This window comes from Pristis pectinata, chromosome 18, assembly GCF_009764475.1.
Source record: "Pristis pectinata isolate sPriPec2 chromosome 18, sPriPec2.1.pri, whole genome shotgun sequence".
NCBI classification, from domain to species: Eukaryota; Metazoa; Chordata; class Chondrichthyes; order Rhinopristiformes; family Pristidae; genus Pristis; species Pristis pectinata.
In genome coordinates, this window is record NC_067422.1 from 8,160,019 (window position 1) to 8,176,002 (window position 15,984).

The following is a 15,984-nucleotide window of genomic DNA, read 5'->3' on the forward strand; positions in this document are numbered from 1 at the left end:
ATGGGGAGGGAGAGTGATGGGGAGGGGAGAGTGATGGGGGGGAGAGTGATGGGGGGGGAGAGTGATGGGGAGGGGAGAGTGATGGGGAGGGAGAGTGATGGGGGGGAGAGTGATGGGGAGGGAGAGTGATGGGGGGGAGAGTGATGGGGGGAGGGAGAGGGGAGAGGGGAGTGATGGGGTGGGGAGAGTGATGGGAGGGAGAGTGATGGGGGTGGGGAGAGTGATCGTGTGATGGAGGTGGGGAGAGTAATAGAACTCACAAAGGCACAGTGAGTTAAATGGTGTCTTCCTGGGCTGTATAATTCCTAATGAAATTTGAAAAGTGATTGAATATCTGTCCTATAATATTTAAAATATAGATTTCCCTTGATTAAGTTACTGATGGGGTGAATTCAAAGAGAATCCTTGGAGCAGAAGAAGCTCTTGTACAAAACCATGAGGAGTATAAATAAGATTGATAGTAGGAAACCTTCCCCAGAATAGAGGTATCTTAAACTAGAGAGCCACAGTGTATGGTAGAGGTGTAGCGAAGACCTGAGGAGGATTTGTTTCACCCAGAGAGTGATTACCATCTGAAATGTACAACCTGAAGAGGAGGTGGAGGAAAATCCTCTCGACAACATTTAAAACGTACCTAGATGAACCCTTGAATTGCCACGGCATAGAGGGCTGGTAAACGGGATTAGCATGGAAGGTTCTTGACAGTGGGCATGAACCTGGTGAGCTGAAAGGCCTGTCTCTGTGCTGTATGACTCAATGAGAGTGTTTCCACTTGTGTGGAGGAGCTGACTGAGAAGCTGTTGGTGTAAAGCATTCACCGAGACATCCAGTGGGGAATTCAGAGAAGCTTTTCCACTCATAGAGTGGTGGGAATGTGGAACTCGCCTCACAGGGAGTAGTTCAAGTGAACAGTATTGACGGAGATACAGGAGCCTGAGGGCACATACCACCAGGCTCAAGGACAGCTTCTACCCCACCGTGATAAGACTATTGAAGTATCGTCTCACTGTGATCTATTACGTACGCACCATAATGATGAAGCTTATTTTGTGTGCTCTGGTCAGGAAAGAACGTATCTGAATGTGTCGCTTGTATTAACAACTTTTGTTTCAGCAAAAGAGATTCTCTCTTCCCCTCCTTTTCCCCAAGAGGTAACAAGCTCTGTGACAACTCTGGGCGTATGACTGAGCAACAAGTTCTCAGTTTAGAACTTTATCAGCCTGATACCAATACACATCGCTGCAGATACTCTCCATGGTTAAAGATCACTAACCAAAGAGCACCCCGTTGCTGGTTTGTTGTGTCAGTAATATCTTGTCAACCTGTGTTCAGTTATTTTCTTTCTGTTTGAAGAGATGGCTCAGGCTGTCAGCCCCCTTCTGTTCCTTGTCACTCTGGTGCATCAAGAGCAAGAATCTTGGTCCCATTTGCCCTTATGTTTGTTACCTAAAGAAACGAGAGTCTAACTGGGCTGCAGGTTTGGAAAAAGTTGTCTTTGCCACTTTTGTTGCTTCAATGCCAGGTAGATCCTAAACAGCAAAACACAAATGTCTTTGAATATCAATAATTTGAATGCATGCAAAGTAGGAGACTTTGGTTCCTAGTTAGCAAAAACTGCTTAAATGCCTTCAGCTTAAGTTACACATGTCTGATACCGTGTTTCTTACTGGTATTTAGCTCATTATTATACAATGGATCTGTTCCACTTTCTTTTCTGAATATAAATTGTCCGTATGCTTTCGAAAGCTCCCTTTGACTGCATTTCTTCTGCCTCATTTCCTATGGCCCCAGAAAACCCTAGGATTCCCAAGTGCAACCAGAAGCAAAAGCTAATGTGGTTCTCTTCCTGCCTGTAGGAGTTTGAAAATAACGAGGGCGAGGATTACACAGGAGAAATCTCACCCCACACCACCTCCTCGTCACAGAATGGGCCTGAGGTTTACATTCTGCCTCTCACGGAGGTTTCGCTACCTGTGTCTAGCCAGCCATCCACGAGAGCAGGTAAGCAGATGTACTGCAGGGCTTTCTTTGGGATAGTGCTCCTTGTCTGACTGTCAAACAAGCAACTGCTTTCAGCCGCCTCAGATTCATTGACCGACTGTGAATGACCTGTTCCCAGAAGCTGAACAAATGAATAACCTGTATCCAAACTTTACTGTCTGTGCCAGGCTCAACATCTTAGATGATGGCTAGTAGCCCTGAGTTGCTTGGAGGAATTCGGAAGTACACTCTGTGGTGCAAGAGTCATGGAGTCATACAGCACGGAAACAGGCCCTTCGGCCCACCATTTCCATGCTGACCATCTGTCACCCATTTACACTCATTCTACATTACTCATTTTTTTATTTGCCCTGCATTCTTATGAGCTCCTGCAGATTCTACCACTTGATACCACATGCACGAGGGGCAACTTACAGCGGCCAATTAAGCTACCAACCCACAGGTCTCTGAGATGGGAGAGGGAACTGGAGCACAGGGAGGAAGCCCACATAGTCACAGGGAGAATGTGCAAACTGCTTGCAAACAACACCCAAGGTTAGGATTGAACCCGGGTCTCTGGCGCTGTGGAGCAGCAGCTGTACTAGCTGTGCTACTGTGCCGGCCAAAACAGATTTTGTTTTACATCAATCCAGACGTTTCACCGTCATTGATGGCTGGACTTATTTAATTAACTGAATTAAGTTTCTTCATCTGCCTTCCAAGTTCCCCTGCTGACGGCTGTGTCTGTGGCTCCCACGTGGTTCTTTGACCAGTGATCTAACACAAACTCCCTGTGCCCTAAGCACAAGTTGGCACTTCCTTTCAATCCAAGTCCCCAGTATTCCTGGGCTATTCCGACTTGGCGGCTCTCAGCATAGTGACAGTGTTGCTGACTCCTCCTCACTGGAGACTGTGTCTCTGTTTCAGAGTACACACATGTGCAAGTGCTAACCTGCAGCCACAGGCACACTTGTCAATATGCAGGGCACTTGTGGGTGAACTGTGCATTCACTGGCTGTAAGACACATAGATTTGCACAAACACACACACTATACACACCCCCCCCCCCACACACACACACACAATCAAACATACACACATCCCCTCCCACATACACACACACATCTCCTTCCACACACACACGTCCCCTCCCACACACACACATATCCCCTCCCACACACACAAACACAATCAAGCATACACACACACCCACATACACACACACACACACACACACACACATCCCCTCCTACGCACACAAACACAATCAAGCATACACACACACCCAAATACACACACACACATCCCCTCATAAACACGCACGCACGCACGCACGCACGCACACACACACACACACACACACACATTGACTTCAACAATAATATAAACCTGAGACCCAGGATAATGACCTGGAGAGATCAGTCTCTTCACTTGGATAGACCAGCTGGTTGTGAAGCTGCCCTGCCCCTTTCCCTGTGGGTCTGTGCACCAGCCCACCTCGCTCGGGCAGCAGGTAGACAACCACTGCCTGCAAGTTCAGAGCCCAGTTCCCAACAGCATCACACAGACAGAATCGAAGCTTGTTGCTAAAAGGAGGACTGCAGGTTGCCAATAAAAAAAGGAAGTAAAAAGTGTAGGTTGTGTTGGAATGTGGAGGAAAGAGGGTTTGGTTGTCCATAGCCCCGTGTCTCAGGGACTGACTAGTGTTTGAAAGGAATGTCGCCTGAACTAATCAGCATAGGGCACCCTTTACCCCATATCTGAACATATTAAATGTTATCATTCTACAAAGCCAGTCCACTTCCACTCCTCCCTACTTTAAAGTGATAAAGTTTTTAAGATCAAGAAACACGATAAGCTGGAACATGACCCGGTGTTTGCCGTAATGTTTTATTACCAGCCAGTGTGCCTTCCCACACAGACGGGGAATTGCTGGATCAGTACAAGTTCCTATTCACTGCTTGGTCTTCACTGCATCTCAGACTTCTGTGCTACATGTTGAAACACAGAGGTCAGGGATAAGCTGGACGTCCAATTTACATGTTTTACCCTGTATGCTGGGACTGTGAACTTCTCCCTCCCACCCAGGGAAAACATAGTGTAACACTATTACAGCGCCGGTGACCTGGGTTCAATTCCGGCCATTGTCTGTAAGGAGTTTGTACGTTCTCCCCGTGTCTGCGTGGGTTTCCTCCGGGTGCTCCAGTTCCCTCCCACATTCCAAAGACGTATGGGTTAGGAAGTTGTGGGCATGTTATGTTGGCGCAAGAAGCGTGGCATTACTTGCGGGCTGCCCCCAGAACACTCTACGCAAAAGATGCATTTCACTGTGTGTTTCGATGTACATGTGACTAATAAAGATATCTTATCCAGCCGATCAAATCCTGTACATTTCATCTAAGCTCAAGTAAATTCAGAAGAAGTGCTGGAGGAACTCAGCAGGTCAGGCAGCATCCCTGGAGGGAAATAAACGGAATCTTAGTCCTGATGAAGGGTCTCGGCCCGAAACGTCGACCGTTTACTTCCCTTCATGGATGCTGCCTGACCTGCTGAGTTCCTCCAGCACCTTGTGCGTGTTGTTCCAGATTCCAGCATCTGCAGAATTTCTTGTGTCTCAGGCCTGGTTGACCCATTCCCTGCTCCAGTGACAGTCCCAGGAATCAGTCTGATGGACCTTTGTCGCAGCCTCTCTATGTCCAGGATATCCTTTCTCAGATAAGGAGAGTAAAACTGCACACATACGTAACTCCAGGTGTGGTCTCACCAATCCCTAAATAACTATAATAAGACATCTCTGCTCTTGTACTCAAAGCTTGTTACTATGAAGGCCAACATACCATTTGCCAACTTGACTGCTTGCTTCATCTACACCTTTGCTTTCAGTGATTGGTGTACAAGGACACCTAGATCCGTGTGTACATCAACATTCCCCAATCCATCATTGATTAAATAATATTCAGCCTTCCTTCTTTTCCTACCAAAGTGGATAATTTCACATCCGTCTAATCTATGCTGCATCTGCCATGTGTTTTCCTCTCACTCAACTTATCTAAACCATCTTAAAGCTTCAATCCCAACCAGTTGCACGTTCTTAGCAAACTACATGGAAATACTGCATTCAGTTCCCTCACCCAGATCCTTGGTATATATTGTGCCCAGCTGGGGCCAAAGCTCTAGTATGTCTCTCTTCACTGTCCGCCTTCCTGAGAAAGAACATTTATTCCTACTCAATGTTTACTGCCTCTTGACTGATTTTGAATCCATGCCAGTCTGTTACCCCAGCCTCATATACTTTAATTTTGCCCACTAATCTTTTAAGTTGGACTTTATCAAAGGCCTTCTGAAAATCCAATCAGCCCTTGTACCCCACCTCCCCAACACCTGGAGAAATCTATTGCTGCTGGTCCCATCAGCTCACCTACTATCTTTGTGACTGGCACCTGCACCCTGAGGCCCTCTTTCAATTGGTTCTCTTGTCAAATCTTGTCTGGCTTCCTGCTTCACCAGAGGTGTTAACCTCATGTATCCAAGCAGATTATCTCCAGCTTTCCAACAATGATCCTACTTTGGAATCATTGAGAGACACAGCACGGAAACAGGCCCTTCAGCCCACCGAGTCTGTGCTGACCATTAACCAATCACTTACACTGATCCTACATTAATCCCATTTTATTCTCCCCACATTCCCATCAACTGCCCCCAGATTCTACCTCACACTAGGGACAATTTACAGCAGCCAATTAACCGACCACCCTGCATGTCATTGGGATTTGGGAGGAAACCGGAGCACCCAGAGGAAACCCACCCGGTCACAGGGAGAGCATGCAAACTCCACATAGACAGCACCCGAGGCCAGGAGCTGTGGACAGATAGATCAGCAACATTGTCCTTGGAAAGAAAATCAATGGGGGCCTCAGGGAGTGACCAGGTGCAGAGAGCCTATGGCTTTAGCCAAGAATTAGGAACTTTGGGCATCCCACGCAAGTGTGCACTGTCCTGGGCTGCTGTCCCTTCCCACATGAGTACTGACTGATTAGCAACCTCCCACTGAGGTCCCAGAAGGGCAGGCCACTTGCACACTTGCACTTCACCGAAAGGTGAATCTCTCGGCATGGCCACTTGCCAAGGCTGCAGTGGCTACCTTCTTCTCCACAGTCTTGGGTATTGGATTTTTTGCCAGCATTACTGTTAATGCTTTGGTGGTGAAAAGAAAACAGAATCTTGAGAAATCGCTGAGGTACCTGCTCACTTAATGAACCTTAGCCACCGCGCTTTACAAGGAAGTAATTGTGAGGTTTTGTCTGAAGTGTGCTGTGGGAATAATCATTACAGAGCTTAAACCAACACTGGTTTGCTAAGACATTATCTGGAACATTTGTTCTAATTCCTCCTTCACTAACTGTCTTCCTGTGGTTCCTGTACACAGCACTGAAAGTACTTGCATGCACGCCAAACAGATGCTAGAAAAGGGAGCTGATATTTTTGTCACAACCAATTTCTGCCTTTTAACATATCATCACCATAGAGAGGCTGAATTGGACAGCTTAAAAAGTTAAAGCTTCCTGGTTATAGAGGCATCACAGAAACAAGCCCTTCAGCCCAACTTGTCCGTGCTGACCAAGGTGCCTACCAGAATTAGTCCCATTTGCCTACATTTGGCCCATGTCCCTCTAAACCTTTTCTATCCGTGTACCTGTCCAAACGTCTATTAAATGTTGTAATTGTACCCACTTCTACGACTTCCTCTGGCAGCTCGTTCTGTATACCCACCACCTTCAGTGTGCAAAACTTGCCCCTTTAAATCTTTCCCCTCTCACCTTAAACCTATGCCTTCTAGTTTTAGACTTTCCAACCCTGGGGAAAAAATTGTGACCGTCCACTATATCTATGCCCCTTGTGATTTTATAAGCCACTATAAGGTCACCCCTCAACCTCCTTCGCTCCAGAGAAAACAGTCCCAGCCCATCCACTCTTCCCTTATCACGCAAGCCCTCTGGTCTCCGCAAATCTTTGTGAATCTTTTCTACACACTCTTTAGCTTAATCACATCCTTCCTCTAGCCTGGCGACCGGAAGCACACAATGCTCGAAGTCTCACCAATATTTTAGACAGCTCTAACGTGACATCCCAACTCTTGTACCCAATGTTTGATCAAAAAGATAAGACAATTGACACTTTCCATGTAGTAATCGTTAAATCTATAAACGTAAAACTCCACTTGTATTAGTTTTTATTTAACTATTTAGCTACACCCTTTGCAGAATTCAGCTTGAAGTGTCTGTGTGAGAGTGCATGGGTTGTGTCCCATTCTGTGGACCATAGGCTGATGCTCCAGGACAATACAAGGGAGTGCTTCACTATCAGCTGTGCTGTCTTTCAGAAGTGACAAAACTGAGGCCCCTTCCCACATTCTTGAGTTGAATGTAAAAGATCAAAGCATGGCAAAGAAAACCAGGGAAGATTTGTTATGCAGCACACAAAAAGCTGGAGGAACTCAGCAGGTCGGGCAGCATCTATGGAGGGAAGCGGACAGTCAACGTTTCAGGTCGAGACCCTTCATCTAGACCAGATGAATCGAGATGAAGGATCTCGACCCAAAATATCGACCATCCACTTCTCTCGATAGATGCTGCCTGACCCGCTGAGTTCCTCCAGCTTTTGATGTATTGCTTCAGACTTCAGCGTCTGTAGTCTCCTGTGTCCGGAGATTTGTTAAGTAGTTGGCCGTGCTCTTTGCTTTATCCGACAAAATTCCCTGAATCTCACAGCATTTGCTGCCACAAACGTTTTTGATTTTTTTCCCTTTGAATTGAGGAGAATTTCCAGTGTCTTCACAAAGCACTTTGAATCTTCATCCTAACAAACTCCAGCCAAATGACTTTGTCAGAGATTTTCTTCCTCTGTATGGTCCATTTTCTTCAATTTAGAATCTTTGGTGTTGCTGCTTGTGAGAAATAGGAGCAGGTGTAAATCATCCGGACCTTCAAACCCGTTTCCTAACAGCAAAGAAAGAGGCCATTCAACCCATTGAGTCTTTGCCAGCTCACAGAGCAACCCCATCAATTCCTTCACCTCCCCACTCCCTTATTTTGCTGTAACCCACTCACATGTCAATCAACACCCTCCCAGATTCTCCCAACAGCCATCCAACCCCAGGGTAATTTACAGTATCCAAATAACCCCTTAAATGGCATTCTCTTTAGGAAGCAGGAGAAAAGTGGAGCACCCAGGGGAAACCCACGCAGTCATAGGGAGAATGTGCAGACTCTACACAGACAGCGCTGAGGTTAGGATCGAACCTGGGTTGAGGACCTGTGAGACGCCACCAACTACCTGCTGCACCACTGTGCTGATTATGAAGGCTAATAACAGAGGCATCTACAGATTGAAGGTGGAGGATTCTCAATTTGACAGCAGGGGCTGCTACAACAGTGATACCTGTGGTATATTCATAAACTGAATCATAAATAAAGGAGTCACAATACACTCCTTACATGTAAACTTGGTAAATTGATTTATTATTGTCACATGTACCGAAAAGTGTGCCTTGCATACCGTTCATACAACAGTGCACTGAGGTAGTCCAAGGGAAAATGATAACAAAATGCAGAATAAAGTGTTAGTTACAGAGAAAGTGCAGTGCAGGCAGACAATAAGCAGTAAAGGTCACTCACTGCGTTCACCTCCACCAAAAGAAGTCAAGTTTATTGTCATATGTACAAGTCCATGTGTGCACAGGTGCAGTGAAAATCTTACTTGCAGCAGCATCACAGGCACAGAGCATTAGAGGCACAACATTCACAAGAAAACATAAATTAAACATAAATAATACACAATTATGTGAGAAAAAACACAGAACAAAAAGAACAAAGTCCATCGTAGTGCAAAGTGGTCAGGGTGTTGCGACACTGAAGTAGTGATTAGGGCCTTACAGGTTGGTTCAAGAGCTACAGTAAATGGTTGAAGGGAAGGAGCTGTTCTTGAACCTGGTGGTGTGGGACTTCAGGCTTCTGTACATTTTGCCCGATGGTAGCTGCGAGAAGATGGCATGGCCCAGATGGTGGGGATCTTTGATGATGGATGTTGTCGTCTTGAGGCAGCGCCTCCTGTAGATACTTCTGATGGTGGGGAGGGGTGTGCCCACGATGTTTGGGCTGAGTCCACTACTCTCTGCAGCTTCTTGCGTTCACAATTTGAATTGCCAAAGAGATGGAGTCTGTGCAGGCCGTACTCTGCAGGCAGCATCCATTCCCCTACATGAAAAATACGATGATGCTGAAGGAACTCAGCAGGCCAGGCAGCATCCGTGCAGAAAAGCAGGCGGTCAACGTTTCAGGTCAGGACCCTTCTTCAGGATTGAAGATAGGAAAAGGGGAAGCCCAATATATAGGAGGCCATAGTTCTGCAGGCAGCATCCATTCCCCTGCAGCTCATCAGTTAACCTTTACCCACAGCTGAGGGCTGCAGAGCTGCTGTGGGAATACAATACTACCAACATGGAAGATACAGACACTCTTACACATGCAGTCACATACAGTCCCACAATATAGCCCCTCTTGTCCCCACACCTCTGTTGCTGCTGAGACCTGTTGCAGCCTTCTCTCTCCTGAGTGACCTCACTCTTGAGCCACCAGCTCGTTTAATTAATCTTTTTTAATCAATGCACATTGTAGTTTTATGTTAATGTGTTGTATAAATATGCAGACATTATAAACCTCTGCATATGTGTTAGCATGCACAACCCTGTAATTTTTTATATCTGCTGTGGATCCATACAAATGCATAAAATAATGACTATATATAACATGAACACAGCTGGAAACTGCAGCTTGATCATCCTGAAGAAAGCCTTTTTCTTTAAGCCTGGTGATTTGTCTGCCTGTTTTTTCCAGTGGAAGCCTTGGGCAGTGGGAGGAGAATGATCAGCATGTTCTGATGCTTTGCAAACGTATCTTTATTCACTTGGAGCTGCCTGATGTCACTGGAATGCTGGAACTGTTCTGTGTTTTCCGGCAACCAGCTGACCACCCTTATGCAAGTCACTGACAAAGAATTCATTGCTTTCAGCGCATCAGCATGTGCCTGGAATTCTTGCATTCAGTCACAGGGGTGGGGAGTGCCAGAGGAAGGAGAAATGCCACCACAGGGATCGCACCTCTCCCCAGAAAGCAGCTGATTTCCAAAAATTGTTCTCCCACTCACCCACCGGGATTCTCCCCGTGGAAATGACAGTGACACCAGCAGTGCCCCTCTTCCCTCCGTGTACGCCCTGGGCTGTGGCACAATATGGGTTGTAACCTGTGGTTCAGGGAGGGCGTGTGGCTTGGGGAAGGATTGCCAGTGGAGGGGAGACTGCGGTGATAACCTTTATGCGTCTATTTACAGGGCAGTTCCTTCACCAGACAGACCTAGGCCGTCAGAGTCTCCTGTACCTGAAGGAAGTGGGCATCGGCTGGTTTGGAAAGGTGAGTAAATGTTGTTTTTAAACCTGCTGCTGCTTAATCTGTTCCCCTTGCACCCAGCGCAGAACTTGAAAACATCAGTCCAGCACGTGCAGTAAAACGTGGTGGGCGAGTGTAGAGGGTACTTCGCTTTGATTTAGCTCTAAGTCCAACTCTTCAGTGGAAGGTTGGCCTTCGAATTGGACCTTGCGGAAGGCATCAGAAGCTGGCCAAGTTCTGCCAGCTTGTCAGTGTGGCAAATATAACATTTAACTGCAGTGTTGAACATCTGCTCTTGTGGTTTATCCCTTATGGCAGAATTTATCTTTCATGTTTGCAAAGCCTGCTGACAACTACCTGAGGGCAGAAAGTAATCGCATGTCAACTCTTCCTCAGTCAAAGGACTTCTTGACAATGTACAAAACTAAAATACTGAAGATGCTGGAAAGCTGAAAAAAATACAGAGGATACTGGAAACACTCAACAGGTCAGGCAGCATCTATGGAGAGAGATTGTTTCAGTTCAATGACCTTCTATCTAGTCATCAAAGAGAAACGTGAACTGTTTTTCTCTCTGCACAGATGTGGTCTGACCTGCTGAGTGTTTCCGGTATCTTCTACCTTCTTTTCCTGATGATGCACTTTCCATAAAAGGAAAAGTTTCCAGGTGCAGTGTACAATTGCATAAGACCAGGAAAATTTGCTAGCTGGAGTATTCCTTTGTTTTAACTATACTTGGAATTCCTGTCTGTTCCCCAAACTGCACATCAAATCAGACGGCTCGGTAATGTAGCCGTTAGCGTAACGCTATTACAGCGCCAGCGACCCGGGTTCAATTCCCGCCGCTGTCTGTAAGGAGTTTGTACGTTCTCCCCGTGTCTGCGTGGGTTTCCTCCGGGTGCTCCGGTTTCCTCCCACATTCCAAAGACGTACGGGTTAGGAAGTTGTGGGCATGCTATGTCGGCGCCGGAAGCGTGGCAACACTTGCGGGCTGCCCCCAGAACACTCTACGCAAAAGATGCATTTCACTGTGTGCTTCGATGTACATGTGACTAATAAAGAAATCTTAATCTTATTTTAACAGCCTTCTAAAGCCTGCAGAATCAGAATCAGGTTTATTATCATTGACATATGTTGTGAAATTTGTTGTTTTGTGGCATCAGTACAGTGCAAGACATAAAAATGACTATAACTTACAAAAATAAATAAATAGTGCAAAAGAGGAATAACGAGGTAGTGTTCATGGGTTTATGGACTGTTCAGAAATCAGATGGCGAAGGGGAAGAAGCTGTTCCTGAAACTTTGAGTGTGGGTCTTCAGGCTCCTGTACCTACACCCCGATGGTAGTAACGAGGGCATGTCCCGGATGGTGAGGGTCCTTAATGATGGACGCCGCCTTCTTGAGGCACCACCTCGTGAAGGTGTCCTTGATGGCAGGGAAGGTTGTCCAGGACATCTTCAAGAGGCGGTCCTTGTTAAAGAATATCCATGTGCAGTTCCAGTGGAATAGACAAACATAAATCCTGAATTGGTTAATTATGGTTCTTTTGGGGAAGGGGAAGGGGAAAGATCACACTTAAAGCAGACCACAGACAGGAACAGCTTGGTCACGTTAGAGGTCTGCTCCTCCTTCCCATTTATTAATGCCAGCTTATGCCAACCTTCCTACCCTACCCTCTTTTGCATTCCTGACTTGGGTAAAACCGACAGACTCCTCAGGCACAGATGCATGAACTTCACATCTGTACAAATATTTTCTCCCCCATGAAAATTAATAGATTTGCACTTTTGAGCTCCAAAGATTTTGGGATGTATGGATGCTGCTGCTTAGAGCTCAGGTCAGGCTATCAGTGCCCTGGTTAGGTCAGAGCCTCAGGTCCAGTCACCCAAAGTCCAACGTAGGCCAGCATTTCCCTCCCATCTTCTTGACACATCAATGAGTCATAGTGTTTGGAAACAGAACCTCCCACTGTCTAAGTCCACACCAACCATTACCAACCGTTTCTGCCAATCTGGCACTAATCCTATTATGTTCTCCCCACGTTCCCATCAACTCTTGTGTCCAGCATTTTCTGATTTTACTATCAAGTGTGATTAGTGAGTCAAGGGCCTGTGCCTACTCAGTGGGATCAGACCATTCTTTTAGTGCTGCAAAACACGATGATGCCGGAGGAATCTACCAACCTGCACATTTTTGGGACGGGGGAGGAAACCGGAGCACCCGAAGGAAACCCACAAAGTCGCAAAGAGACCATGCAAACACCGCACAGACACGTCAGAGATCAGAATTGAAACCAGGTCACCGGATCTGTGCGGCTTCGCTGGCTTCACCACTGTGCTGCCCCACTAATGGTGGAACCTGTTTCAAAAGTAATCTGCTAAAGGGAATTGGATAGATTGCGCAAGATAACAGGTTTATGGGGAAAGAGAAGGGAATGACAGTGATGAGAAACAACAAGATACTGGAGGAACTCAGCAGGCCAGGCAACATCCGTGGAGAAGAGCAGCCGGTCAATGTTTCGGGTCAGGACCCTTCTTCAGGACTGAAGATAGGAAAAGGGGGAAGCCCAATATATAGGAGGGAAAAGCAGAGCAGTGATAGGTGGACAAAAGAGGGGAGGCGGGGTGGGCACAGGGTGGTGATAGGTAGATGCAGGTAAGAGATAGTGATAGGTAGTTGTGGGGGAGGAGGGGAGAGCAGATCCCCCGGGGGATGGGTCAAAGGTAAGGAGAGAAACCTACTCCAACCTTACCCCTTCTGAACCTTTCCCCCTTCTAGTGACCTGTTCTCCTGCCTCCAGCCCTCCCTCTTCCACCTGGACTCCCCCACCGGGCCTGTGACCTTCCCTGGACCTACTCATAGCCAACTGTCAGCACAACGTCGGCCATCTTGACTTTTCTGCCCCCCTCACCTACTCCAACCTTACCCCTTATGAATACCTTTGACCCATCCCCCGGTGGATCTGCTCTCCCCTCCTCCCCCGCACCTGCCCATCACTATCTCTTACCTGCATCTACCTATCACCACCCTGTGCCCACCCCACCTCCCCTCTTTTGTCCACCTATCACTGCTCTGCTTTTCCCTCCTATATATTGGGCTTCCCCCTTTTCCTATCTTCAGTCCTGAAGAAGGGTCCTGACCCAAAACATTGACCGCCTGCTTTTCTTCACGGATGCTGCCTGGCCTGCTGAGTTCCTCCAGCATCATCGTGTTTTTCGTCTAGATTCCAGCATCTGCGGTCCTTTGTTTCTCTGTGCTTTTGGTGCTGTTTGTTAGGGATATTTTGGTTCAGTTACAGTGGGTGTCCTGGTGATTAAATCCTTTGCTGAGCAGCTAGATTGAGATTGGTGTTGGAGTCCACATTCCAGAGACATTGTGGGCCAAACTTAGAATTGCATCCATTATGTTTCAAACAGAAATTATAAATTAGATACTGATGGGATCAGCTTTTAATAATAGCAGCTTTGTGAGGCTTAATGTGCATTCAGGAATATAGAGAGAATGAAGTACACAAGGACAGCACAGTGACACAGCTGGTAGAAGGGCCACCCCATGGCTCCAGAGATCGGGATTCAACCCTGACCTCCTGTGCTGTCTGTGTGGAGTTTGCACGTGCTGGCTGTGACTGTTTTGAGTTTCCTCTGGGTGCTCCGGTTTCCTCCCAAATCCAAAGACGTGGGTTGGTAGCTTAATTGGCCCACTATAAATGAGGGCTTGAGTTGATGGATTAACAGGGGTATGGGGAGAATAAAATGGTTTGGGGTAGGATTAGTGTAGAGACAGGTGCTTGATGGTTGACATGGACTCAGTGTTTCCATTGCTGTTGCTCCCTGTGACACTATGACACAGCTGGAGTTGTCGAACTGACCTTATTCTTCCTCCAACACCACCAACCCCCCCCCCACTCCCCACCCCCCCACCTAATCCCCCACAATCACCTAGATGCAGAGTTGCCACAGTACAACTGGAATGGTTAACATGAAGAATTAAATCACCTGCTGGCAAGTGTGATAGAAAGGGGTCACTCTGAAGATTTCTGAAGTAATTTTTGAGCTTGTTTTAAGGTGCCAGACTCCCACTCCCTTTAAGTCCGGGGAAGCAGGTGTGTGGGAAGGGAGGAGATATTACTGATGACAATAGCACAATGGTTTCAGCTGTTGTGGAGGTTTAGATTGCTCCAGGGAAACTCTGGGACAGGAAACCAGTTCTCCGGGAAACTAAAGTTTTGTTAAATGCAGATAAAGTTAGATAAGCAGAGGTGTTGCACACAATGTTTTTTCTGAATAAAATCTGAAAATGTGGATACCCAGCAGATCAGGCAGCATCTGTGGAGAGAGAAGCAGCGTCAATGTTTAGGGTCAGTGACTCTTCAGCAGAACATTCGTTCACAGGATGGATCCCTGATCTCCAGCTGCTCACTGGGACATTTCAGAGGGCAGTTGTGCATCACCCATGTTACTCTGAGTCTGGAGTCACATATAGGCCAGACAGGGTAAGGACAGCTAGAACATAGAACATAGAACAGGACAGCACAGGAACAGGCCCTTCAGCCCATGATGTTGTGCCAAACTAACTAAATTAGGAATCAAATGTCCAACTAAACTAATGCCTTCTGCCTACACCATGTCCATATCCCTCCATTTCATGCATATTTATGCTCCTATCTAAGAGCCTCTTAAACGCCTCTGTGGTATCTGCCTCCACCACCACCCCTGGCAGCACATTCCAGGCACCCACCACTCCCTGTGTAAAAAACTTGTCCTGCTCATCTCCTTTGAACTTTCCCCCCCTCACCTTAAAAGCATGCCCTTTGGTATTAGACATTTCAACCCAGGCTAAAAGATTCTGGTTGTCTACTCTATCTATGCCTCTCATAATCTTATAAACTTCTATCAGGTCTCCCCTCAGCCTCCACTGCTCCAGAGAAAACAACCCAAGTTTGTGCAACCTCTCCTTATAGCACATTCCCTCTAATGCAGGCAGCATGCAGGTAAACCTCCTCCGCACCCTCTCCAAAGCCTTCACATCCTTCCTGTAATGGGGCGACCAGAATTGAATGCAATACTCCAGATGCAGCCCAACTAAAGTTTTATAAAGCTGCAACATAACTTTCCAATTCTTGAACTCAGTGCCTCGACTAATAAAGGCAAACATGCCGTATGCCTTCTTTATCACCTTAACAACCTGTGTAGCCACTTTCAGGGAGCTATGGACTTGGACCCCAAGATCCCTCTGCACATCAGCACTGTTAAGGGTCTTGCCATTAACTGCATACTGTACCTTTACATTTGATCTCCCAGGGTGCAACACTTCACATTTGGCCGGGTTGAACTCCATCTGCCACTTCTCCGCCCATACCCGCAAGTGATGTATATCCTACTGGCTCCTTTGCCAGTCTTCTACACTATCCACAACACCACTAATCTTTGTATCATCTGCAAACTTACTAACCCACCCATCTACGTTTTCATCCTGATCATTTACATATATCACAAACAGCAGAGCATTTCCTTCTTTAATTGGCATCAGTGGCCCAGGTGTGGATATACAATAATCCACTAAT

At 46.7% G+C, this 15,984-nt stretch overlaps 1 protein-coding gene across 3 annotated transcripts in view; it reads left to right on the forward strand.

Annotated features, from left to right (window-relative positions):
• Positions 1-15,984, forward strand: part of LOC127579984 (serine/threonine-protein kinase LMTK1-like) — a 275,547-nt gene that overhangs the window by 197,087 nt on the left and 62,476 nt on the right. For 2 of the 3 annotated variants that reach the window (XM_052033106.1, XM_052033105.1), the window contains 2 exons: positions 1,857-2,001; positions 10,366-10,445. In XM_052033106.1, coding sequence (XP_051889066.1) covers positions 1,857-2,001; positions 10,366-10,445 — 225 coding nt within the window. Of the gene's footprint in view, positions 1-1,856; positions 2,002-10,130; positions 10,243-10,365; positions 10,446-15,984 lie in introns of those variants that run through there. The other variant, XM_052033107.1, reaches the window with a different exon arrangement.